The following is a 27,155-nucleotide window of genomic DNA, read 5'->3' as shown; positions in this document are numbered from 1 at the left end:
AATGAGACTTAAGTATCCAAATACTTTATGGGTCTCTCCAAATTCACTTAAAGTCCCCCTGTAGGCAATAATAGCATCCATTAAAACTCTGCAATGGTGTTGACTTATGAATTTGCACATGGTTTGTCTTAAAGCATATTAAAAACACCACATGTGAAGCTTTATTTTCACCACAGGGTAAATATCTTGAATTAAGTTTATTTTTCTTAACCCGGTTGGCAAGCTAATGATTGGTTGGGCCAGGCTGTCCAGTTTTTAATGGCCAAATATTCAACTTTTACTTTCGGTCTCCCTCATTATTAAATAGTTGGCCACTTTCTTATCCACACTCTTTTTTTTTCCACAAACTATAAACGAAGTCTTACCGGTGGTCCTGGAGTGCCCGGTTCTCCTGATTTTCCCCGCCGGCCCTGCGACACAGAACATGAGAGAATAAGTAAAGACAGGCCGTTTCAAAAACAGGTTTATGCTTGGCAATGCTGGGTGGCAATTAGAAGACGACAGCTCCTCTTGTAGCAGTCACTAATTTGCTTTTAATTAACCGAAAGAAAACAGCTTAATTGCATAGCTCTGTGTGGTGCATCGCTTTCTCTATACCACCCAAGTCTATCACCTCCCTCCCAGCTGTGACAAACCCCGGCCACATCAATCAAAGCAGGCCCTCTGTGACGAACAGAACGCGTCCCTGTTCACGGACCCGAATGCTCGCCTGGACATAATGGACTATTCACAAATATAATAACCACCTTCAATTCATGTGCTCGAAACACACAAAACGGCAAAGTGCATGAGGTGGGTACAATGAAAGCCGTCAAAACTGCCAGTCACCGGTTTAATTTTCGAAGCGGCACGATGACATGAGCGTATCGAAAAAACTGACATAAAGACAACCTCGAGGAAATTAGTTTCCACATTGTCCCTCGAAGAATGAACAGGACGTATTTCCTAAATTAATTTTATGGAGACGTCTTATATACATGCACACGGTGCAATTTCAGCAATATGTACACCTTTATTACGAATTCAGCAGGCGGCGGCGGAAGACCAGACTGTCTTTTTTGTATATTTGGGGAGTGTTTGTGAGATCGCTGGTCATGGTTGGATGAAAGAGGAAGTGGAACATTGCACACAAAAGGCAGTGGCTTGTCTGTATCCCCAGAACTGTTCATTTACATAGTCTTTGATTCAATGATGTTGAGTGTGCCAGTGTTTGTCATTTTCACTACCTGCAACATAAAGAGCTCCCAAACACTGAACCACTTTCATCATCAGGCCTTGTATGAATGCATGTGTGCTGGTAATTTTAGAGGAATTAGGGAAAATGAACCTTAATGACAAAACAACCAGAAAGAATCTCAGCAGATACTTGTATTAGACATTGTCTGAAATTCCATGCTCATCTTCTTAATGTCCTGGGGTCTCATTTATAAAACTGTGCGTAGGAACCTTACTAAAAGTGTACGTGCGCCCGAAAGCCAAAAATGGCGTACGCAAAATAATATTCGGATTTATAAAACCGTTCGTACGCCAGAACCTGCGCAGAATTCACTTTATAAATCCCACTCAGCGGAAGATTGTGCGCACATGCGTCTCCTCCCCGAAATAACCATATATGGAGCTTACAACGCCTAGTTTTACTATGCAGATCCTCATCTGCATATCATTTGCATATGATTATTCATCCACGTGATAACGTTTAAAGGTACAAGACACATTACATTAATAAAAATCAAGTAGTTGCCTATATCTTGCCTTGTTTTTGAATACATAAATCAAATAGTGTAAAACACATTTCAGAGAAAGTTTTTCTCAATCTTTTCCAGTGGCCGAACTGTATTTTTAATACTTTTAATGGAAACAGATAGTCCTTGGGCATTATTTGCACGAAACTATTTTCTCAGACAATCTGGTATTATCATGATAAGCAGTTATCTCTGTGGTTAAAACATTAAAACAAAGCATGCCAGAGGAAAAGTGTTCAAAAACACCGCATTAACAACAAATATTTCTATTGACTGAATTTGAATATAAAAATGTTGTAACTTCTCAGTAATGATTTCATGTTTAAGTGCTTAACTCCATTAGTTTAAATCATTATTTTATTTATTTAAACTGTTATTTGCGTCAGTTTCACTAAACGGCCCAACGCGCTCGCTGGCGCGGACATTTAAGAAGGGATGGATATTTGCTTCAAGTGACAGGCTTGGTGAGTGAAATTATATCTGTATTATCTTTCTGTATATGTTAAATTTTCTTTAGATTGTCTGTCTAAAAGTGACCAAAAAGACACTAAACTCCAGCTCACCATCGGTGTCGCCAATTCCCTTTGTCTCCAGAATGTGCGTACGCACGGCTCAAAGTTTGCTTAAAGGTGCGCACATTCTCCCGTCAAGTTTGTTTTTTATAGATCACAACCTTTGCGTGGGAACTGGCGTACGTACGTTTCCAGCCCCGTTTTGTGCGTACGCACGCTTTATAAATGAGACCCCTGGTGTGTAACTATGGCCCTATTCTAGGGTGTTGTGGATGGTTGCTTGGGTATTTCTAACTGGTTGTTTACTGGCAGGATAGGCAGATAACTTGATATGGTTTGAGTGCCTCTTTCATGGGTCTCAAACATGTTGCTTTATGTTGGTTTATAGAAGATGGCGGGTGGTCGACCAACCAGTGATTGGCTAATATCTAGCTTGGACCAGCTAAAAAACTGTCCCTAAACGGTTAAACCATGCCCTAACCAGACATAAAGCAATGAGATTCCAGCGACAAGCAATTTTTCTGTCCACACCACAACTACAAAAAGTAACAGCTAATCAGAAGAGCGCGTGGGCGGAGTCTCTTTGCAAACGCACTGCACTCGCAATAAAATGGATAAGTACATAATCAAATTCTTAAATATTACACCCTTTTACTAATTAAAGCCCCGATATACTTCAAGCGAAATTGAAGAACGAACTGATGTGACATGATTTCGTACAAAATCAGGCCAAAACGAACTTCGTTTGGAGTTCGTTTTGGGAGTTCGAAACAGCTTGCCACGGCTGGTAAACACCTTTCTATACAATTGGTCCGTGGCGATTACATAATAGGCAGGTGTGCGCGGAGGCTCGCCTTTCACGTGGAAATCTTATCCAGTTCCTTTCTTCTGTTCAGTCCGTCGAGGTCAGACGTCCGTGAGTGAAAACATAAACACAATGGAGATCTGATTTATAGTAGAAAATGAAGTTGTACTTCTGATGAAACGAGACACTGACACTGTTTTTCATGCTACATTTGGCATTGGCACGAGTGCTATATAAACGTGACGTGATTTTACTGGAGTGCCGAATTGCAGAGCTTGTGCAAACATCCATGTTGCTATGATCAGATGCTTTTCTCATGATTTATTAAAAAAAATTCTTGCTGTTTTCTCAATTTTGTTGTATTTATTTTGTTATTGAGAGGAAAGCACGCAGCACATATTTACATATTCATCTAAACGCCGCTCTCAGCTGTGTGGGCGACGTCGGATGTTCGCTAACAGTAGGCTATATCGCTGCTCACGTATTTTGAACTTCGTTTTACCCCAAACGAAGAATGAAAAAGAACTTCGCCGTGAGTATATCTGGGCCTTTAGGTATGTCCCGATCAAGTTTTTTGTACCCCCGATTCAATCAGTCATTAAATATTGAGTATCTGCCAATACAGAGTCTGTCCAATATGTAAATTTTCCTAGTGCACACTTCAAGTACATTAAAGTTATTAAAATCAATCCAATGCAGAGAGTTTCTCTGGGGCAGCTCAAATGTAAAAAAGGTGCATCTATCACAACAGAGGATTTCCAATATAACATTTACTATAGTAATTATGTTTATAGACCTCTATTTTAGTATAAATATATATTATTCTAATAATAAGATACTCAATGGTAGACATTGTAAACAGACTGTGTGGTCACAAATATGAATATGGGACTACTGATATAAACCTTGTGTTTAATATGTACAACAAGCAGAATAATTACAATAAAAAGAAAAATTGTGGATTTAAGGTTAGAAAGCATTGAAGCTCGTAGTGTCAGAGTGCCAGTCTGTCAGTCAAGTCCGAAGCGGACATCAGACTGTCTGAGACATCGCTGCCATAGCGTGTTGCTTTTGAGCTTCTTCTGCTTTTAAATGGCAGTTGGCAAACCAACTTGAAGGTGCATTTCCCACCACCTACAGCACGACACCTGCATGACAGCTGACGTAAAATAAAGGATCGGGCTTAGGATAGCCGATACTGATCAGTTAAATAAATGCTTAAGTGGCCCTGATACAGATCCTTGAGTCCGGCTCGGGACATCCCTATATTAAAATTACATAGTGAGTGAACGAAACAATCTTTGTCATTTACATTGACATTTATGCATTTGGCAGATGCTTTTATCCAAAGCGACTTACATTGCATTTCAAGGTACACATTTACATTCTTATCAGTTCTTGCTTTCCCTGGGAATCGAACCCATTATCGCTTGCGTTGTAAGCGCCAACGCTCTACTGTTTGAGCTACAGGAAAGCCTCGTTCTTGTTTTCTTTCATTTGTTTTTAAGATATGAGGTTGTCGCTTTCAGTATGGCTATAAAAGGTCACGCAAAATGATATTCAAACTCGCGTTAAATTCTTTACACATTAAATAAAGCACACAACCAGTACCTCATTGTCATACCTTGTATGTTGTTGTTCCAGCTGTGACGTCACAGGAATAGAAACCGTTAAAACCCAGTTCGCTTGTCGCATGTTGCCGTCATGGCTGGTTAGGACAAAAACTAACAAGGAAAAGATACCTTTTATCGCGTTTCTGGTTACGACACTATGTTAAGCTGGATTTTCCATCCAATCTCCAATCCACAAGCATGATCCTCTTATCAAGAAGCCTTTGATTCAACAAACAATTTGAATGTATCATTCAGTCTGTAGCATTAACTGAAAACAAAAAAACCTTTAAACATGAGCAAGATTTATACTAAAGAATACATTACTGAAATAATATCAAACTCCACTCCTCCTACTCATCTACTGCAAAATATGTCTGTGAAATATCAATTATAACTGAAGTAGTTTAAGTAATGCCATCATAATTACGATTGTTCTGCTACAGTAAGCAAGGCATTAGTATAAATTGGGAATATGAGGAAATACTAAAGGGAAAATATGTAATTCTCAATATGTAATATGTAATTATCATGGCTTTGAAAGTTTATATCCATCATCTGATTATGCTGTTCAGTGAAAATCAGTCTGGGTGTTATCAGCAGTAATGATATGTTAACACAATGCAGATTCTGCACAACAGCTCAATGAACGGTTTGTTCATGTTTCAGCCTGTGCTTTCTGAAAAACATAGGACAACAAAATCATTATGAAAAAAAAAAAAAATATATATATATATATATATATTATGCCAAACAGATGATGAATGATGTATTTTCGAATTATCTTCTCTATTTGTCCCTAAAATATTGCTCTTATGTGAATACTAATATCTTGGTGGCCATGAGATCCGCCATGAGATTCCCACCCCGAAATGGGGGGAAAAAGTGTGAAATGCAATGCAAAAGTTGTAGATTACACTGAAACGATGAATCTGCATGTTAAACACCATTTAAGGTTTCACAATCCAGTAAAGTGGAAGTCGCATCACCCTGTTGTTGTTGGGGTTTTTTTTTTTCTGAGAGATGAAAGGCATACACACTACTTTCTAAAAAGAAAGAAAGAAAGCAAACTGGATCTAACCAGGACAGAACGAGACATGGACGGTCCAGGTGCACCACAACATGAGGACAAGTACATCAGAGTGTCTAGTTTGAGAAACAGATGCCTCCCTGGTGCTCAGCTAGAAACAAACCAAACACCAGCTTCACCTGTGAAGTGAAGAGCAGACTCTGAGATGATGCTGACCTTTACATAGAGTTTCAAAGAGAAGCCACATCTGACACTGGCAAAGAAGAACAGGGTTAAAATGAGCAAAATAATATATAGATGTTATCTATTCTTAAAGGGATAGTTCACCCAAAAAATTCTGTCATTATTTCCTCACCCTCAAGTTGTTCCAAAACTGGTTAGCAACATTCTTCAAAATATCTTCTTTTGTGTTCAACAGAAGAAAGAAACTCATACAGGTTTGGAACAACATGAGGGTGAGTTAATGACAACATTTTCATTTTGGGGTGAACTATCTCTTTAAAGGGGTGGTTGATTATGTTTTTACTTTTCTAACTTTAGTTAGTGTGTAATGTTGCTGTTTGAGCATAAATAACATCTGCACAGTTACGATGCTCAAAGTTCAAAGCAAAGGAAGATATTTGCTTTTAAATAAATTGCTTTTTAAAGACTATACAACAAACTGCTGGTAGGGACTACACAAGCCAGAGTCCTGCACGGGTCCATTTTTGGAGACCCGCCCGTACCCGCAAAGTTCAGCACCAGATCCGACCCGTCACCCGTGATAATATCAAAATTGAATCCGCACCTGCCAAGACCCGTTAATATTTGGCCCGTTACCCGACCCGTGCCCGCGATAAATCACACACAAGCTAAAATATATCAAGGAGACATTTCAATTTCAATTGGTTATTAATAAACAAGTGTTTGTGTCAAAGATGAAGTTGACGATGCTGACTCGCGATCTTCGCAGTAGTGAACGCGCCAGAGAGAAATTCACATTTCATACGGATTACATAAGCAGAGAGCAGTCTGTTTTCTTTCGTTTTGAATTGTTTTGTTTAAAAGTACACATTTCATGCTTTCTATTTCTCAGGTCTGTGAGGCAAATAGCTTATACGCTGAGTTTCGGTTCATTTAAGAGACGAGCTCCAGTTCACGCGCCGGCGCCTCCGTGTCCTGATTATATTGCCTGCTATATTTAGCCTACCTCTTATTTATTAAATCCAGGAAATTGGTTGATGAAACATTGATTGAAATTAAGATACAATTAATACAAAACGAAATTCACTTTAAAGAAAGGCTTTCTACAAAAACAAACTTAATGAAGTGGTCAAAATCATGTCTGCCCACTCCATTTGTCTCCCGATATTCGGGATCATCTTATCTTATTCATGCTTTTCACTTTTCATATAATCAACATGAAATTAAAAATATATATATATTTAATTTAAACATGAATATGAAACTAAATCGTTTTTTAATGACTGGGCTACAACACATAGGCCTATTAGCCTGCCCTATAGTACAGAGAAATTTAATGTCGGAACGTTGCCGGTGAGCATGTGGGGGGAGAGATATGATTTTCTATCAATCATCGAATATTATTTTGCTTGATATGCCAATTCTTAATATTTGGTGTTTTAAATGCCTGTTTGAGATCTCTGTGAAAGTTTTAATTGTAGGTTCGTGGCCTTGAGTGTTGCGATTTCGGTTTCATTTCACATATAGCCTACAGCCCTTATAATCATAGATGACGCCACGGGTTTTTATTTAAAAGAAAGAGCGTAGCCTACGTTTGTATGTAGGCCTATATATGGGCAATTTATATACACAATACTTACTAAAATATAATTAATATAATTTTATTGAATTTGTATTAGTTGTTTGAAGAGTAAAAAAAAAAAAATTCGGTCGGTCTTAATGCAAGTTTACAACCGGCAAGTTGGTCGGACTAAAAGGGAAAAAATAATAATAATTGGGTCGGTCCTAAATTGACAGGGTCAGGTTACGGCAAACAAGAATATTTTTAAGGATGGCCTGACTAAAACACATATTTGCGTATGTGTAATGGTAATTTAGACATACAAATATTGCACATATTTTTCATCCGCTACCCACCTGCAAGGAGTTCATTATCCGCCCGCATCCCCAACCGTGAATTTTAGGAATGTCACAATCCACCCGTTTTAGCCACTTTTATGCGGGTACCCGACCCGTTGCAGGACTCTGACACAAGCTTCCTCTCGGGTTAGTGGCATCACAAACCCTACAATTTACATAAACCCCGCCCCCGGAACACGATTAGATAGATTATCATGACAGAATATGCTAATCAATGACTAGAAGATAACTATACATAAGCTACATAAATAACCATTCAGAAATGTTGTCTACATGTTGTCAATTCTGCTTGAGTCTTTCCATCTTTGTCTGACTCTGGTTTGAACATAAAAGGCTAAAAGTTTTTGAAATTTTCAGTGCATGTCTGTGTGAGGTAATCGAAGCTGCAAAGGACACAAGCTGTAGTAGCTCCGCCCTCTGTGCCGGGAGCAGCAGCTCATTTCCATTTAAAGGGACAGACACAAAAACGCAGTGTTTTTGCTCACCCTCAAAATGTGACAATTTTAACATGCTATATAAAAATATCTCTGGGGTATTTTGAGCTAAAACTTCACATACACACTCTGGGGACATCAAAGACTTATTTTACATCTTGTGAAAAGGGAATTATACCACCTCTTTAAGAATGGATGCATTTATGTTTAAGCTGTTGAATGAAGACTTTGATTATGAGGCTATGAGAAATGCCTAAGAGATAAAACTTAAGCTGATTATCTGAATAAACTGAAAACTAAGTATGTCACAGTGAGGAAATTTTCACACCAGTAAATAAACTTGCGACACACAGCTAGTACAGTAAACGGGGTATAGAAATCGCTCGCTTTTCACGCTTGAATTTGTTCACGCTCTGTGTATAGGCCTAATTTGCAGGCAACAGAGAGCTGATATCAATATACAAGGTATTAAAATCACTTTTATCAGCAGCCATATCACCCTGTAGCCCAAGACTGGTTGCCCACTGAAGCTAAGCAGGGCTGAGCCTGGTCAGTACCTGGATGGGAAACCTCCTAGGAAAACTAGCTGCTAATAGAGGTGTTAGTGAGGTCAGGGGATGCTGCTCACCCTGTGGCCTGTGTGGGTCCTAATGCCCCAGTATAGTGATGGGGACAATACACTGTCAAAAAGCACCGTCCTTCAGATGAGACGTTAAAACGAGGTCCTGACTCTCTGTGGTCATTAAAAATCCCAGGATGTCCTTCAAAAGATTAGGGGTGTAACCTGGTCTCCTGGCCAAATTTGCCCAGTGGCCTCTGTCCATCATCATGGCCTCCTAATCATCTCCATGTATACTCATTGGCTCTATCACTCTGTCTCCTCTCCACCAGTAAGCCGGTGTGTGGTGGGCGTTCTGGCACACTACGGCTTTCCGTCACATCATCCAGGTGGATGCAGCACATTGGTGGTGATTGAGGAGATTCCCCCCTTCTATGTAAAGCACTTTAAGTGCTTAGATAAGTGCTATATAAGTGTAACAAATTATAATTACTGATGCACTGTGCTGCAACTCGTGCTGTATTTCAGTTTATAATTGTAGTGTCTATTGTCCAACTAAACTAAATGGTTTTAATCTGTGTAGAAAAATAAAAAAGACAATGGGGGCAGTGCCAGGGCGAGCAAGTAATGTAATCCGTGAACGGCCCAACACTGTGTAACGCCGGTAACACAGACAAGTAAATAAGGTCTGGCGTACTGACAAGTAAATAAGGTCTTTGAATTAAAATAAATTATTGTCAGACCGGGTCATATAATATTTACGTTTATATATACAGTACATAAAATAAAGTGCTTAAAGCTGTGGGATGACCTGTTCAGACAAGGGAATCTCTGCATGGCAGGGAAAAAAAAGGGATCAATGGTGTGACACTTCACCCTTTCACACAGACCTCAGATCACTCACACACAGCATCACCTCGCTTTCCTCTCTCCCTGTTGCTATGCAACAGAACGGCCTATAAATTTGACAACATTGATTATTATAAGTTCTTGTGAGGGCCAAGTTTAGGTCACAGACATACATTAGGGAGCAACAGCTGTGGGAGGTGTGTGTGTGCGTGCGTGTGTGTGTGTATGTGTGTGTGTGTGTAATGCAATGCATGTATGAGAGAAAGGGAAAAAGAATGACTGATTAATGATTGTTTACATGCACAGATTTCCAACTCAAATGAACTCATCCTATTGCAGAGTCTGAAAGTACACAACCCTAAACTCTGTAATCCTATGAAAATATCCATTCACACGAGCATCACACATATTCTCAACAATATTTCTATGTATACAAAGAGTCACATTTATTTATCATACTAACTAGAAGCAATGGGAATCATATGAGGTCAAATGGAACTACTCTGGTTCTGATTCCACAATATTTAAGCTACACTGTGTAATTTTTTAAGTTGTTTCTTAGCAAAAAAACACTTTTTTCTTTCAAAACTATATGTGCCCATTCATGTGTAATTACTACCACCAACTAATCAAGAATTCTTGTAAGCGTAGAATCTGCAATTCAGAATACATACGAGCGAGTCGCTCGAATGGCGACAGCCATGTTGCACCTCCATCTTGAAAATACATTAGCCAAAGAGGGACATACCTGGAAATTCAAGCTTCGCCTTTCACGCTTTTACTCAGTGGCATTCGACGAATAACTAAACATACTTACAAGAATTGAGTAGAATTCAGTTCGAATTGAACATGAAAGTGGTTCAATGAGTAGCCTATGTCAAGAACCATTCCACACTATTCAGTGAGTAAGCGAGTCATTGTAGGCCCAAGTTTAACTGATTTATTAAGAACAACCAGCTCATATGAGTAATTTGTTCAGGATTTGGACTCCACTGGTCTCATTGTATGAAGACAGACATTACAGCCACATACTGTACAGTCTTTTCTGGTAAATTACTGGCACGTTTGAGCTTCCTCAAGAACCTAGTGAGGTTCATTCTTGTGTTACGCAGCATGTTTGAGCTTCCGCAAGAACCAATGAGATTCATTCTCGTGTTACGCAGCATGTTTGAGCTTCATCAAGAACCAATGAGGTTCATTCTTGTGTTACGCAGCACGTTTGAGCTTCCGCAAGAACCAATGAGGTTCATTCTTGAGGTTCATGAGGTTTTTTCTCGTACGTCAAGCAGGTTCGGTTGAGCTTCGGTTGTTTATGTTTGCTGATCAATGTTTATATGTGAATAAAAGCCTAAATTAAATCTGTTCATATAAAGTGAACAAGTCTCTTCAGAAAATTTGGACTAAACCGCTCAATTCATATGGATTAGATTTACGATCTCTTTATTGAACATTTTGAAGCGTCAAAGAAGTTGCTTCAAATTCTGGTCATTTTATGGTAATTTACTGGGATTACTGTGTGAAAGGGGCTATTAACTATTTATTGTTTGTATTATTGTAATGGCCCCGGTCTTTCTCGTCAAATTCAATTCAGATTTCAAGCTCACAACTTAGCTAAAATGTGATTTCTGTTGCTGTGGTACTGAAGATTCAATCTCTATTCAGCAGAGTATTCAGTATTCAGTGGAGGAATTCAGACATTACAGAACCGTTAATAAAACCAAACACAAGAGATCCCCATACTCAGGACAGAAGTTTGCAAAGCCTTATCTGAAAGGTTTTACCATGTGCTTTAATCTTTCATTTGAACCGTGCCCCACACAGTCAGGCCTGGAGAATGCCAGCGTACCCGCAGGACGGAGTACACTAATATGAGACGGGTTGCTTTCATCTAACCCACTTCTGTCTCGCCAGGAGCAAAGCAAACAAACATCAACCTGGGTAATATTTAAAGCAGCGCTCTAATCCTGATCTGAAATGTCAACAGTCTCACTGAGACCCCGCCTGGGTCAGGTGCCATGGATTACAGAATATTTGTTAAAGGGACGCATGGGGGTGAGGAGGAGGGAATGATGGACATAAAGGCACATCTAGCATTTCAAAAGCTCCAGTAATCTGCTGTGAACACACACTCTCCTACATAGAAGAGGTCGGATGATAAGCCAGAGAGAGCCTGTAATGTCTGTCATTAAAGAATCTAATCCTCTACACGCACACACACACACACATATATACAGTATATATTTCCCATGAGCTGTTGGAATGTTTGGAAAGGAAGTCTCATTCATTTACATGCATATTCCTCAAGACATTTCGCTGTTGAGATTAAAGAAAAACAATATGAAGGACATTTCAATTGTAATTTGGCCTTCTTTTAAAAAATTTGATAGATGAATATGATGGATGCCAGTATAATATTGCCTTTTCTACCTTCAGCCTTCTTGACCACAAATATGATGCCTTAAAATGCTGTCTAGGTAGGCGGCTCACTGAGTTTTGAAACAGAGCTACAGATCTACCAGTAATAGCCTATATTTTCTTTATTGAATTTCCAAGTGGTCTTTTTCCTGTGCTCTCTTTTTCCACTCAGAATCTAAAGGAATCAAAGAAAGTGGCTTCTCTGTAATTGGTGTAATTAAAAATCTGCAGAACAATAAATCCTCATGCAATTTAGCTCTTATCACTCATTACAGTTACCCACAATATTTTGTGGATGTTTTTGTATATATACACAGATGTTGCACTGCTCAAATGCAATCCGAAACCCCCGTGAAACACACGCTACAGGACATGACAGCACCAGCCAGTGTCTTGTCTCCATGGTTACAGGTTGCTCCTCTAGTGATATCTGATAAAATGAAGTCTCTTTTGTGCCAATTGATCCTGTGCTCCACCACTGGTGTCACCGTGAGTCATCTGGGAGCCACACAAGCGGTTGTGTGTGCTGGTGATTCACACTCAACCATCACGGCCACAGACAGATAGTCAGACCCACACAACAGTTTATATTAGGACTGGGTCAAAAAAAAAAATATATATATATATAGATTTCTCAATTTTAATCGATTCTCATTTTGAAGAACTGATATTGATTCTTAAAGGGATAGTGCACCCAAAAATGAAAATTCTGTCATTAATTACTCACCCTCAAGTCGTTCCAAACCCGTAAGACTTTCGTTCATCTTTGGAACACAGATGAAGATCTTTTTGATGAAATCTGAGAGCTTTCTATCCCTCCATAGACAACTACCACTTTGACGCTTCAAAAAGTTCATAAAGAGAGAATTAAACTAGTCAATATGAATTGAACATGTATCTACAGAAAATGGGGACTAAAGAGCTCAATTTATACGGTGAACAGATTGAATTTAGGATTTTATTCACATATACTTTGTGTTCTGAAGATGAACGAAAGTCTTGCGGGTTTTGAACGACATGATGGTGAGTAAATGATGACAGAATTTAAATTTTTGGGTGAACTATGCCTTTAAATCCCAAGAATCAATCTTTCAGTCTATGCTGTTTTCAGGTTTCGAACTATGTCAAGTAATGTTATATTCACCTCAAAAGCCATTAGGCGCATTTTGATAAAAATATAAACTATATTGCATTTTCATTGTATTTATACTCGACCTGTTCTTCAATATTTATTGTGTTTGAATAAATGATTTGTGTTTTTATGACAGCCACCATTTAAATGTTTATATAAAAAACACTATTATAAAAACGTGTAATTATGTAAGTAGTCTCAAATTAGTTCATTTGAACCTTTTAATATGGACTAATACTTTTGGACTAATGTTGTTATAATGAAATAAATAAAAAATTATATTTCTAGAGGAAATTGACCATGTACGGCACCTGATATTTGATATTGAATCAAACTGAATCGACATTCACAAGCTTGTGAATCGAAATCGAATTGAGCCGTGAAATTTGTGCCAAAGCCCAGTCCTACTTTATATGCTAGAGATATACACATATGTGGGACAAACAAACAAACAAATAAATCAAACTGGAAAGACAACAACCTAGAGAATAATTGCTGAGAAAGAAATTACCACAGTAACCTTAAACAAACTGATATTAGCTTCATATAAAACATAATAAACTGAAAAACAAACAAAAAACTAGGAAAAAATTAATTCAGCTTTGCCATCACAGGTATACATTATATTTTAAAATATATTAAAAATTGTATTAATATTTCACCACATTACTGATTTTCTATATTGTTGATCAAATAAATGCAGCCTACAATCTATCTATCTATCTATGTAAATATATATATATATATATATATATATATATATATATATTAGGGCTGTCAAAAGATTAATCACGATTAATCCATCCAAAATAAAAGTTTGTGTTTACATAATATATGTGTGTGTACTGTGTATAATAATTTTGTATATATAAATACACACACATGCATGTATATATTTAAGAAATATTTGCATACATATACTGTATATATTTATATCTAATTTATATTATATATAAAGATAATTTTTTATATATATAAATTACACATTTTTCTTAAATATAAATACAAGCATGTGTGTGTATTGATATATAAAAAATTATTATACACAGTACACACACATATATTATGTAAACACAAACTTTTATTTTGGATGGATTAATCGTGATTAATCTTTTGACAGCCCTAATATATATATACACATAAACATACATACATACATACATATACACACACAGTATTATAGTTATTCACATAAAAATTAGGATGTCTCAAGTCAAAAACAATTGGAATGTGCACAGTATTCCTACTGGATTTGATACCATATTTTGGAACTAATATTAACAGAATCAAGTAGAATCATGTTGGAATTAAATAAAATCCTACTGGATGAAATGAAAACTCCCAACAAGATTTTATGATCCTTATTATTTGATTCTTACAGTCTTATTGGATATAGTGCAATCATTATCAGAACCCTACTGGTATTGGATCACAAGACACTGGAATAAGGTCCTGCCATGGGACAGTGAAACAAAATTGGGAGCTCAGGGAGCTGCTGCAGATGTAAAACCACTGAATGATGTTCTTTAAATTCACGTTCTTAACAGCAATGGTAGGAAATAAGCTTTTTAATAAATCTCGTTTGGAATCCTGAAAGAAAATTCCTATTAGGACCGACTCCAAATCAGAAAAGAATTTTCAATAGGATTCTAGAGCATATTTTGAGGTATAGAAAATCACACATCGGCACAAATCCACATGTGCAAATCCCCTTAGATAACTGGCAATAATGTACTTGATATGGACATACACATACATAAGCAAAGAATAAAGAATCATCTCAGCGGTTGCCATGGCACCCTCCCTATCTGGAACTGATGCGACTGATGTCTGGCCTCTGACTGATGAAAAACTGGTAAGAGTGAGACATTCCCAACACACACCTTTGATCAGCCTCTCGGTCAAACCAGGATAACAAGACCTTTCTCATCTCAACACTCATAATCGCCAAACACTTGCAATTACCTCAACTGTCTACCAGCAGAAGACAAACATAGCTAATTAATTCAGTAATTAAGATTAATTCTGAAATGTTGCCTTTCCCTCCCCTTCGACAGATGTTTTCTACCCAGAGATCATTTGAGCTGCGCAGTGAGCACACCTTTGGGCTAGTACGATTTCTGACAAAGACTGCAGATGATTTAGTTCTGTAATGCTTTGGATGTGTTCTGATTTGATGAATTAGTCAAATAAGAACTTGTTATGTCCAATACAGTGTTTCAGCAGACACTTTCTTAACTAAAGCAAATGGCAAGTTCAGTCACCCTGAAGCAACCTGAGAAGTGACTTTGCTCAAGGCACAATGATGATAACAGTACTGCTTAAGTTCATGAACCACAAAAAAACATGTTTAGCAATCAAACTTTCAAAGACTAGTAAGGCAGCATCCTGTTTTGTTGAAGCCATTATTTTAACTTACAATGATACACAATGATGAAGTGACGTTTCACTCAAAGTTCCCGCAGACAGAAAACAAAAGAATAGGAAAAATCATCAGCAAAACTTGAAATGGCTCAGCGATTTACTGCAGAGCAAGAACTGAACACAATCAAATATTAGTGTCACTGTCACTTATGGTGAATCTGGTGGAGAAGCTGTTAGAGATCGAAATATCGATTTTGAAGATGTTGAAAATGATAGTTTTGAGAATATGTTTGAGATGGCGAATATGAGCCAGATGCTGAATGTACTGGGAAATGAGCTCTGCATAGTAGGCGGGGAAAAACGGTGGAAGTCAATGGTTACCGTCCACTCTCTGGTCACCAACATTGTTTAAAATATATTTTGTGCTCAACAGAAGAAAGCAATTTATACAGGTTTGGAACAACATGAAGGTGAGCAAATGACAAACATTTTAATTTTGGGGTGAACTATCTCTTTAAATGTTTGTGCATATGTATACTTTGCAATAAACTTACAATCGATTGTTTCTGTATTCTATATAATTATTATTGTCATTTGCAATGCTTCATGGGATTGTAGTTCTTTCTACCAATGCCCATCAGTGCACAGTCTTGTATTTTAGTCTTTTTGTAGATTTTAAAATGCTTCTTTGCTTCAAATCAAAGTCTGTAATGTTATGATTTACCGTGAAACTGGTTGGTTTGGTTCATGGCCTAAAAATGGCCATGGCCTTTCACAAAGTTTTTTTTTTTTTTTAAATCCCTATGGGGAAAAATGAATAGGAAAAAAATACATTCGGAACAAAGGCTGCTGAAAAAGTGAGTGGGCACTGTTTCGCTCTATTACTGTGACAAATATCACTCAATACCAAGAAATGGGGATAAAAATAGTTCAACCAAATTAAAATAGAATATTTTAGCCTAAACTTGCTAACCTAGCAACATGCTAACTCTACTAAAATTAGATATTTTAACCAAAATATCAGTTAGGATGATGCTTATGCATGCAGTAGAAAACAAGGCAGCTCACTCAGGAATAGAGCCACGATACAAATTAATAAATATTTTAAAAATCAGAATAGTTGACATCAAGATCACGAACGCATTAACATTAATTCCTACTCAATATTCAGCTACTCAGACCGCTCTGATGAACAATTGGCTAACCTTCAAGTACCAGCATAGTTCACACACACACAACTCTTAAAGGAACAGCAACAAAAAAGGCTGTTTGATTCTAAGCTCAGACGGTGTAAAACAGTATCTAACTAAATTACTATATTTTGATGCAATAAACCTTAAGCAAAATAACATTATTAAAACTTATGGTCTAAAAACCCAGCAAATCAAGACTGCGCAGTGCTCACCCACAGTACTGGCACAATGAAAACCTCAATAAAACAGGATTTGTTCCAGTTGTTTACTGGGGGTATAAGGGAGAGAAGGAGAGAGGGAGAGAGAGATAGTTAGCGCTAAAGCTGACAGCTGCTTGGCAGACTCTCAAACGCAGCTTAACGTTCACCCTGTTCTGAGTGGCACACAATGTATCTATTCAACCCTTCAAACATCTAACTATCACCACATGCATACAGAGATGCCTGACATTCAAGAGCAGAGCATCAGCTCGCTCTGGCCAAAATGGAGCTCCAACATTTTACTCTATGCTTTGTTTGACGTTTTCAGGCTCAATATGGATGCTTTTGTCACCCTCTGATCCATTCTACACAGATCACTTCAGGACGAAACGGGAAAACCGTTCCGCCATTGGCCACTTGGTGGCGATCTGGTTCCATGAATGGGTTCTGGGGAAAGTGAACGAAGCACACTAGTATGGCAAGGAAAAGAAAAGAACATGCGTGTAGAATTCGAGGTACATGAGAAAGATGTTGTGTACAAGCTTTACCTGAGCGTAAAGTGCTGATGATTTAATGCTTTGACTGGACAGCTGAGGGGTGGAAGGGTTAAAAACACAACTAAAATATAAAAACGGTAAATAGGTGTGGAGAACAGGCCAGCATGGGTGAGCCTTTCCTGTGCACTCCATGAGTGAGTACACATAACAAAAAAAGAAAGTAAGCCATTTTTCTCAAAATATGGCAACACATACACTGTTTGCTCAAACCCAGAATGAGTCCTAATGCTACTTTTAAAAGGGATATTACAGTATCTCAATTAAGAGCTCATCAGTGTTAATAACTCGTGCTAATGTCATTAAACATCACGTTTTTTTTCTGACATAATGGATGTTATATTTAGTGTTGAGTCCAATTTCCCTCCTTAAAGGGATAGTTCACCCAAAAATGACAATTCTGCCATCATTTACTCACCCTCGAGTTGTTCTAAATGTATATGAGTTTCTATGTTGTCTTGAACACAAAAGAAGATATTTTGAAGAATGTTGGTAATCAAAGATATTCTGGTCCCCACTGACTTCTGTAGTAGGAAAAAAAATTCTAGTGGGGAAAAAGAAAAAAAAGTCAATGTTTGACACTGTTTGGTTACTGACATTGTTCAAAGTATCTTCTTTTGTGTTCAACAGAATAAAGGAACTCGTACAGGTTTGGAACAACTTGAAGGTGAGTAAATGATGACAGAATTTTCTATTTTGGGTGAACTATCCCTTTAAACTATGTCTGATCTTTGTGTAGGTTTGCTTAGCTATACTTTGGGGGACAAAATTGCCCTCAAGTGAGCTAAATATGACAAAACCTTCACTTGAGCATCTCCAAACGTAAAATTATACAGTATAACACACACACATACAAACACAAAGACACACACATATGCATTTTTTTGTGTGCATATTTTTAGCATCATTATCAGTGTCACATGATCCTTCAGAAATCATTCTAATATGCTGATTTGCTGCTCAATAAACATTTATTATTATCTATATTGAAAACTTGTGCTTTTTTTGTCAAAACTGTGATACATTTTTTACCAGGATTCTTTTTTAAAAATAAAATAAAAATATAATATAATAAAATAAAATACAGACTCCAAAATTTGAGCAAGAGCATGTCTAAATGCATTCACACTGCCTCTGTGCAGTGATGGCATAACAGTCAAATAAACGTGTATAAATAAATGCGTGTGGGTGCACGAACGTGAGAGTCTTAAACACTTTCCCATCTTAAAGCAGGTCATGATCATTCGTGGCTCTTAGAGACTTCACAGGCAGATCTGTGATGAGTGATACACAGCAAAGCCCACTGTGCATTTTAAAGTCCACACTTTATGAATCCAGATTCAGTTCAAATTACTAGAGATTTTCTTAAAGCTCCGGATGTATTGTATTCCAGGTCTTTAGTGAGCGGATGGGCAGAGTAGATTAAAGTAGAGCACACACACCATCTGGGAAACGTCTCACGCCAGTCGGTGGCGTAAGCACAAATGTACTAATGTAAACTGGCATTGGACCAGTGAAGCATGTGCAGAGGGGAAAAACTAGCAAACTTTCTTCAATAGTAAGTGTTACCTTCACTAATACAATGACATGAATGAATGACTATGTTCCTTAATAAAAAATAATGTCAACACATTGAAGTGTTAACTTCATTGACCTTACATATAGTTCAGGGAAAGGGCAACGCAAATAACACCAATCCTGCCTTCTGCGAGAGGGGTCAATGGAGAACCAGAGCTCCTGATTGGCCATCACCAGCCCAACACCGTGTACGCCTGGACGCAACACGTGTCTACAGCCGTCTGAAAGTATGGAGCCGTCAAACCACCATGTCGTCACTGGAAACCATAATGAGTTCACATCGTTCTACCCCTTGACCCTACCGGACAGCAACTGGACTGACCCTGCAGACCGAAGCTTGGTGCCGCAGAAGCGCAGAAGACTTGAACAAACAAGGTCAGGTAGTGGAGTCACACAGCAGGCTAGCGTGACAACTGTTGTTGTAGTCTGTAATCAAAGACGGTCCAAATGCTCAATGAAAGAAGACTAAATGCTAATCAGGCAATTTGCTGTCATCTAGCCAATTAACTTCACTGTACACAAACATCAGTCAGCAAATGTGCGTGACAGGAGAAGCGTAAAAATTGCTGCTCTTTAAATTGTTGTTCTCCTTAGCAGCGCCTCATTTCATCCTGGCTTAGTGTTTTAAAGAGATAGCTAACCATTGGGTTGTTAGAATGTACTACCAGTACTTGCATATTCCAATATAGTTAATATTAATGGAGATCCAGAGCTCCCAAAAAAGAGATGCACCAATATATAACCCATTTTGAGCATTAACAATAAGCCCACAATTACAGCCAATATGAACAATATTACAATTCTACTAAACTACATTGTGAAATTACATTTAACAGTTGTTTTAAATTAGCAGTGCTATTAAAAATGTGAAATAACCATGCAGAAATGAGCGTTTTTCTTTTGCACTCAGATTTTAAGTCAATTTCACATGTATGGAATTAAAGGAATAGTTCAGCCAAAAATGAAAATGCTGAACACAAAAGAAGATGATTTTGAAAAATATAAGTAACCAAACAGCTGATGGGCACCACTGACTTCCATAATGGGTATGAGAAAAAAAAAGAAAAAAAAAAACTAAACCTATTTAAACTAACCAGCCAAGTCAAATCTATTTATTCTCTTTAATAAGTAAGTAATTTCTACTTACTCATTTGAAGTTTACTTTTCAATACGCTGATTCGAGTACATTTTACTCATTCTGTTTGCAAATCTTACTCAATGTAGCACTGAATTAAGCCATGATTTTAAAGTCTATGATTTACTTAGAAACACTGAAGGAAACAATACAGTAGATTGTTGCACTTTCAACTAGCAAATTGATGTACCAATCTGAATGTTGTATAATCTATAAGACAACATATCTACCCAACAGAACACAGAAACCTCAATGGTACACAACCCACAATAATGGAAACAATTAATGGATAGTTTTTGAGTATGTATGGGTCATTTTGAGTAGAAAATAAACTGATGATATCACAAAACAGCAAGTAAACCTAACAACAAAAGTAACAAAAACAGTTTTAATGCCACTGAAAACAGTGAAAAATGCAACCTTATTAATTGTTCATGCCCCAGTGCATGATGTGAACACCAGTATTAGAAAGTTGAGCAGTTATAACTTTAATGTTTACTCAAAGAATCATTGTAAACATAAACAATTCCAAATAAAATATACATACAGTATAAGCAGTGTTGGGTGTAACTCATTACTAAATAATTGCTGTAATTAAATCATTTTTCCCCTGAAAAAGTATAAAACAATAGTATCAAAATGTAATGTCTAAGATAAAATGCACAGTATGTTTTTAAATGCAAAAAAATAGTTTATGCAATTAGATATTATTTATTTAAAATAATTAAAAGAGCAGTTTCACATCTATCTTTATATTGTTCAGCTGATCGAGGTTGATATCGATGGGATTTAGAAAGTAATTAATATGAAAGTAATGCAATACTTTTTGGAGAAAGTAATTAGTAATTACACTGTTGAAGATGTAATTAGTAGCAAGTAATGACTTTTCTAGAGTAACTTGCTCAACACTGCTTATAAGTTCAAGCTTTAATTTCAGCTTGAATTGAGTACTAATATAGAATTTACTATTTTTATTTTCATTCTTGCCTGAACTAACTTAATGTAGAAATAACATTGATGTATCTCATCTGGTTGAGAACTCGCGAATATCAGCCAATACTTCAATAGTTCGTGCATTGCTACAAAAAGCACCATTGAAATAATCATAAAGGGGGTTCATATGACTAAACTTAAAGTCTTCTGAAGGCATAGAAAAGATTTGAGACGCTCAGGCAAGTCGTCTCTGAAAATCTTACCCTTTTCTTGTTGTCTTAAAACACAAAACGTTAGGTTGGACATTCTGGCATCATTAAAACACAGCCAACAAACAATGGCAGAGAGCTACAGCTTAGGGAATGTTACTGAAGAATTGAATTTCTGTTTGCTCCTCGCATAATGTTATCATTTGGCTTCAGACTATGCGTCACTTGTTTGACAATGCATCCTTTCATTTTTGACATTTGCCATTCATTATCATTATATTGTAAAGATTGATAGAGTGCGTGCCTCAAAATTTCTCTTTTTGTGTTTCACAAACAAAGAAAGTCCTACAGATCGAAAATTCAACAAAATGCTTAGGTGAACTATTCCTTTAAATCCAAACCGAAGTCTCCTTCTCATTCAGGCGAGATGCTTTGACCTACATTACCCGTCTACAGTATCACAGAGAGAGTTCATTTCACCACACCATCCTACACACACACACACACACACACATCCTGATTGCATACTGTATCTAGTCCGTAACCAGGAGAATCAAATCCTCAAGGTCTCGGGTCGCCCGTGCGGCCCCTTTAATTAACTGGCCGCTTAATGTGTTTATCCCATGCAAGCGTGGCTCCTGCTACACCGAGGCACCCTGGGAACAGGCTGAGACAGTCAGATAAATCATCACTCGGCACATCTGTCCCCAGTCGCGGCCATCCATCCTCCCTCTCTCGCCGCTTTTCCCTCTTTTTCCCTCCGTTTCTCCTCATCGGAGACTCAAGCAATTCTTTTCCTTTGGGTGAGGACGTTTGTCTCTGTCTGCCTCTTCCACAGGCTGCTGCCATAGGTTAATATTACACACTCAGATCTATTGCTCAGATAATAGCGGCGTACGACAAGGTCACTGCACCGGGTTCCGCAATGTTAGACCACAAATAGTTAACTGAAGCCAGCCTACCTGTGAAGGACATAAATCTAGTAGTAAACTCCCAGCAGTGAGAGCGCCGTCAACTCTTCAAATCTCCATACGGCCTGGCTGAATTTGTTCCAGTGTTTTATTTACTTGTAAATGAACATTATGCTAACACATAAAAGTGCTCACAAACATGTCACACCTGTGTGTATTTCGAAAGCAAAATTAAGGCCAAAATACACACTGAGTAAAGCATGGTTTTTGGACTACAAACTAAGGTGCAACCAAGTGTTTTGGACATGTATCAAAGCAGTACCATCGTATTCTTTAAAGTACCATGCAATATCACAGTACAATGTGAGATGATAGATAAATATAGCTGGTTTACTTAGTTTCACCAACAAAAAAGCAAGCAAGTCTATTATAAACTATTAGAAGTTTTCTGGACATGTAGTATGGTAGTAGTTTTATTTATAACTGTATATTTACTGTAAGTCTCTTAGACTGCCAATGTTACTATGGTATATGAATAATGTAATCATTCATTTCCACAGTGTAAATCAGAAATGACATATTCTTGCTAGCATCCACCATGTATGCATGGATGTATATATGCTAGCAATAGAAAAAATGTAAATGTATATATACAAAATGTACACATATATACAAAGTATAGCCACATGTGTGTCTGGTGTCTCTGTAGCATATATATAGTATATATACTGTATGTATATACTTATATACATATGTATACTGTATATATTATATACTATATAATATATCTTTTTTGTATGTGAGAAGGACATAGACATAAACACCAAACACACGTGTGCCTCTTGCACCATAAAAAATAGATGCCTGGAAAACCTGAACGTGCTTGGGGTATTCCAACACGGATATAAATAGAGAAGGTCTCAGACAATGTCATCTTCACCAAAGTAGGTGTTGAAACAATGAAGATAAAGCCGGCAAACACACAAGCAGTTTCCTGTTTAATGCATCATTTCCATTATAAGATACTTCACTGATCGAACCACTGAGATTTTTTTATCCCATTCAATATAAATAAATAGTTGTGTTAGTGTGTGTGTGTGTGTGTGTTTGTTTAAATATATACAGTGAAGAAACCTTGGAGAGGTTGGAGAAACCTACCTACAAAGCTACAGTACTGTGAAAATCTGTGTAAAAATGCTGTAAAGTGAGGATGCTTTCAAAAATAATGTCATAAATAAATTGTATTTATCAAATAACTTCTATAAACTAAATCAAATCAATATTTGGTGTGACCACCCTTTGTGTTTAACAGCTTTTGTCCAGGTACACTTGCACATAGTTTTACAGGTAGCTTCGCATGAAGGTTTCTTTAAGCGTCTTAGGGACGCTGCCACAGTACTTTCAGTTTTACACTGCAGTGGAGGAGGGCCTGAAGATATTTGAGACACTGTCCAAATACAGAGGGGTGAACACGCATCAGGAGTCTGCAAGGTCAATAACCTCACCCTACAGGTGCCCGCCAAGAGGACACCGGCATGTGTGCAGCCTAATCTAACACAGCTAGCCAATGAAAAACGCTTCCAACTGGTCCACATCCCGCTGGTACGTCTCATTGTCCAACTTTCTGTCTTTGACAAGACACACAGCAATGCACATACGGGTCCACAGGGCGACCATTATTAGCAACCTCAGTGCTAAAACAAATACCACCGCTTTATATACTGTCAAAGCCTTGGTGAAAAAGGATTGTTAATAGTATACTGAATTTATCTTCAGGTCAAACAAAGATCTGGCTCATGACCACATAGCCCAGTTGGGCAGCACTGAGTGTTATGACATCCTCATGACATGTGGTCTCGGAAAAGCGAATCGCTGTTCTGCCTGCGTATTCGCAGACTTTGCAAAGGCGTGAGGAGACTTACAGAGGAGGAGGACGGTGACCTTGCATCACCTTGTCCGCACACAGAGAGATTAGAAGATATGGCACAACAGAGAGGGGGAAGGAAAGGAAAAACATGCATAACACTTGCTATTCCGCAATGCAAGGCTTTAGCCATCATCTCATGTAAGGAAATTAAGTTTGATTAAGAGAACCACGCTCAAGACGTGTCAGCAAAGACAGCAGTAGTGTTGTCAAAAGTATCGACTTCGGTACCAAGTCGGTACTGAAATTAAAAAAATGTGATGATACCAGCATTTCCCTCTAGCGTTTTTAGCGCTGTTGAACGGATTCTTAAACACCTCTGATTGCCATTGCTTTCACGTGCATGTGAAATGCACATGCATTTCTGCATATGTGTCTCTGATTGGCCATTGCGTTCACGCGCTCAACATATATGTCTCTGATTGGCCATTGCGTTCACGCACTCAACATATATGTCTCTGATTGGCCATTGCGTTCACGTGCTCAACATATATGTCTCTGATTGGCCATTGTGTTCACACGCTCAACATATATGTCTCTGATTGCCATTGCGTTCACGTGCTCAACATATATGTCTCTGATTGGCCATTGCGTTCACGCACTCAACATATATGTCTCTGATTGGCCATTGCGTTCACGTGCTCAACATATATGTCTCTGATTGGCCATTGCGTTCATGTGCTCAACATATATGTCTGTGTTTGGCCATTGCGTTCACGCGCTCAACATATATGTCTCTGATTGGCCATTGCTTTCACGCGCTCAACATATATGTCTCTGATTGGCCATTGTGTTCTGAATGGCCATTGTGTTCACGCGCTCAACATATATGTATCTGATTGCCATTGCTTTCACGTGCTCAACATATATGTCTTTGATTGGCCATTGCGTTCACGCGCTCAACATATATGTCTCTGATTGGCCATTGCGTTCACGCACTCAACATATATGTCTGTGTTTGGCCATTGTGTTCACGCACTGCCTTCACATGCTCAACATATATGTCTGTGTTTGGCCATTGTGTTCACGCGCTCAACATATATGTCTCTGATTGCCATTGCTTTCACGTGCTCAACATATGTCTTTGATTGGCCATTGCGTTCACGCGCTCAACATATATGTCTCTGATTGGCCATTGCGTTCACGCACTCAACATATATGTCTCTGATTGGCCATTGCGTTCACGCACTCAACATATATGTCTGTGTTTGGCCATTGTGTTCACGCGCTCAACATATATGTCTCTGATTGCCATTGCTTTCACGTGCTCAACATATATGTCTGTGTTTGGCCATTGCGTTCACGCGCTCAACATATATGTCTCTGATTGGCCATTGCGTTCACGCACTCAACATATATGTCTCTGATTGGCCATTGCGTTCACGCACTCAACATATATGTCTCTGATTGGCCGTTGCGTTCACGTGCTCAACATATATGTCTGTGTTTGGCCATTGCGTTCACGTGCTCAACATATATGTCTCTGATTGGCCATTGCGTTCACGTGCTCAACATATATGTCTCTGATTGGCCGTTGCGTTCACGCACTCAACATATATGTCTGTGTTTGGCCATTGTGTTCACGTGCTCAACATATATGTCTCTGATTGGCCATTGTGTTCACACGCTCAACATATATGTCTCTGATTGGCCATTGCGTTCACGCGCTCAACATATATGTCTCTGATTGGCCATTGCGTTCACGTGCTCAACATATAGGTCTGTGTTTGGCTATTGCGTTCACGCGCTCAACATATATGTCTCTGATTGGCCATTGTGTTCTGAATGGCCATTGTGTTCACGCGCTCAACATATATGTCTCTGATTGCCATTGCTTTCACGTGCTCAACATATATGTCTTTGATTGGCCATTGCGTTCACGCGCTCAACATATATGTCTCTGATTGCCATTGCTTTCACGTGCTCAACATATATGTCTTTGATTGGCCATTGCGTTCACGCGCTCAACATATATGTCTCTGATTGGCCATTGCGTTCACGCACTCAACATATATGTCTGTGTTTGGCCATTGCGTTCACGCACTCAACATATATGTCTGTGTTTGGCCATTGTGTTCACGCACTCAACATATATGTCTCTGATTGGCCATTGCGTTCACGCACTCAACATATATGTCTGTGTTTGGCCATTGCGTTCACGCACTCAACATATATGTCTGTGTTTGGCCATTGTGTTCACGCACTCAACATATATGTCTCTGATTGGCCATTGCGTTCACGCACTCAACATATATGTCTGTGTTTGGCCATTGCGTTCACGTGCTCAACATATATGTCTCTGATTGCCATTGCGTTCACGTGCTCAACATATATGTCTCTGACTGGCCATTGCTTTCACGCGCTCAACATATATGTCTCTGATTGGCCATTGTGTTCTGAATGGCCATTGTGTTCACGCGCTCAACATATATGTCTCTGATTGCCATTGCTTTCACGTGCTCAACATATATGTCTTTGATTGGCCATTGCGTTCACGCGCTCAACATATATGTCTCTGATTGGCCATTGCGTTCACGCACTCAACATATATGTCTGTGTTTGGCCATTGCGTTCACGCACTCAACATATATGTCTGTGTTTGGCCATTGCGTTCACGCACTCAACATATATGTCTCTGATTGGCCATTGCGTTCACGCACTCAACATATATGTCTGTGTTTGGCTACAATGATTAACGCTTCAAAAACGTTGTCTTCATCAAGCGCTTACACAGATACACACGGGAGCATTTGAAAGCATGCGTCTATCAGCGGATCCGTCAGCATATACATCTGGGATCCGATTATAGACGCCTGCTTTCAAACGCTTTTTTTTTTCTTTTCTTTTTTGTGCAATACTTGTACACGTGTTTGAGCGTGCGCTTAATTAAGGTTATCACCTGTTGTCTATAAAGAGTTGTACCTTAGTTCACTAAGTTTGTGTCTGACGAAGACCTGATGGTA

At 38.3% G+C, this 27,155-nt stretch overlaps 1 protein-coding gene across 5 annotated transcripts in view; it reads right to left on the bottom strand.

Annotated features, from left to right (window-relative positions):
- Window positions 1–27,155, bottom strand: part of LOC311279387 (uncharacterized protein) — a 190,672-nt gene that overhangs the window by 74,743 nt on the left and 88,774 nt on the right. For 4 of the 5 annotated variants that reach the window (XM_084390838.1, XM_084390839.1, XM_084390840.1 and 1 more), the window contains one exon: window positions 366–410. The exons of the other annotated variant lie outside the window; for it this stretch is intronic. In XM_084390838.1, coding sequence (XP_084246964.1) covers window positions 366–410 — 45 coding nt within the window. The remainder of the gene's footprint in view (window positions 1–365; window positions 411–27,155) is intronic. 5 annotated transcript variants of the gene reach the window in all.

The sequence above is a fragment of the Rutilus rutilus genome (genome assembly GCF_951802725.1).
Source record: "Rutilus rutilus genome assembly, chromosome: 20".
NCBI classification, from domain to species: Eukaryota; Metazoa; Chordata; class Actinopteri; order Cypriniformes; family Leuciscidae; genus Rutilus; species Rutilus rutilus.
The sequence above is the reverse complement of the archived record's forward strand: the minus strand, read 5'-3'. Positions and strand labels throughout refer to the sequence as shown.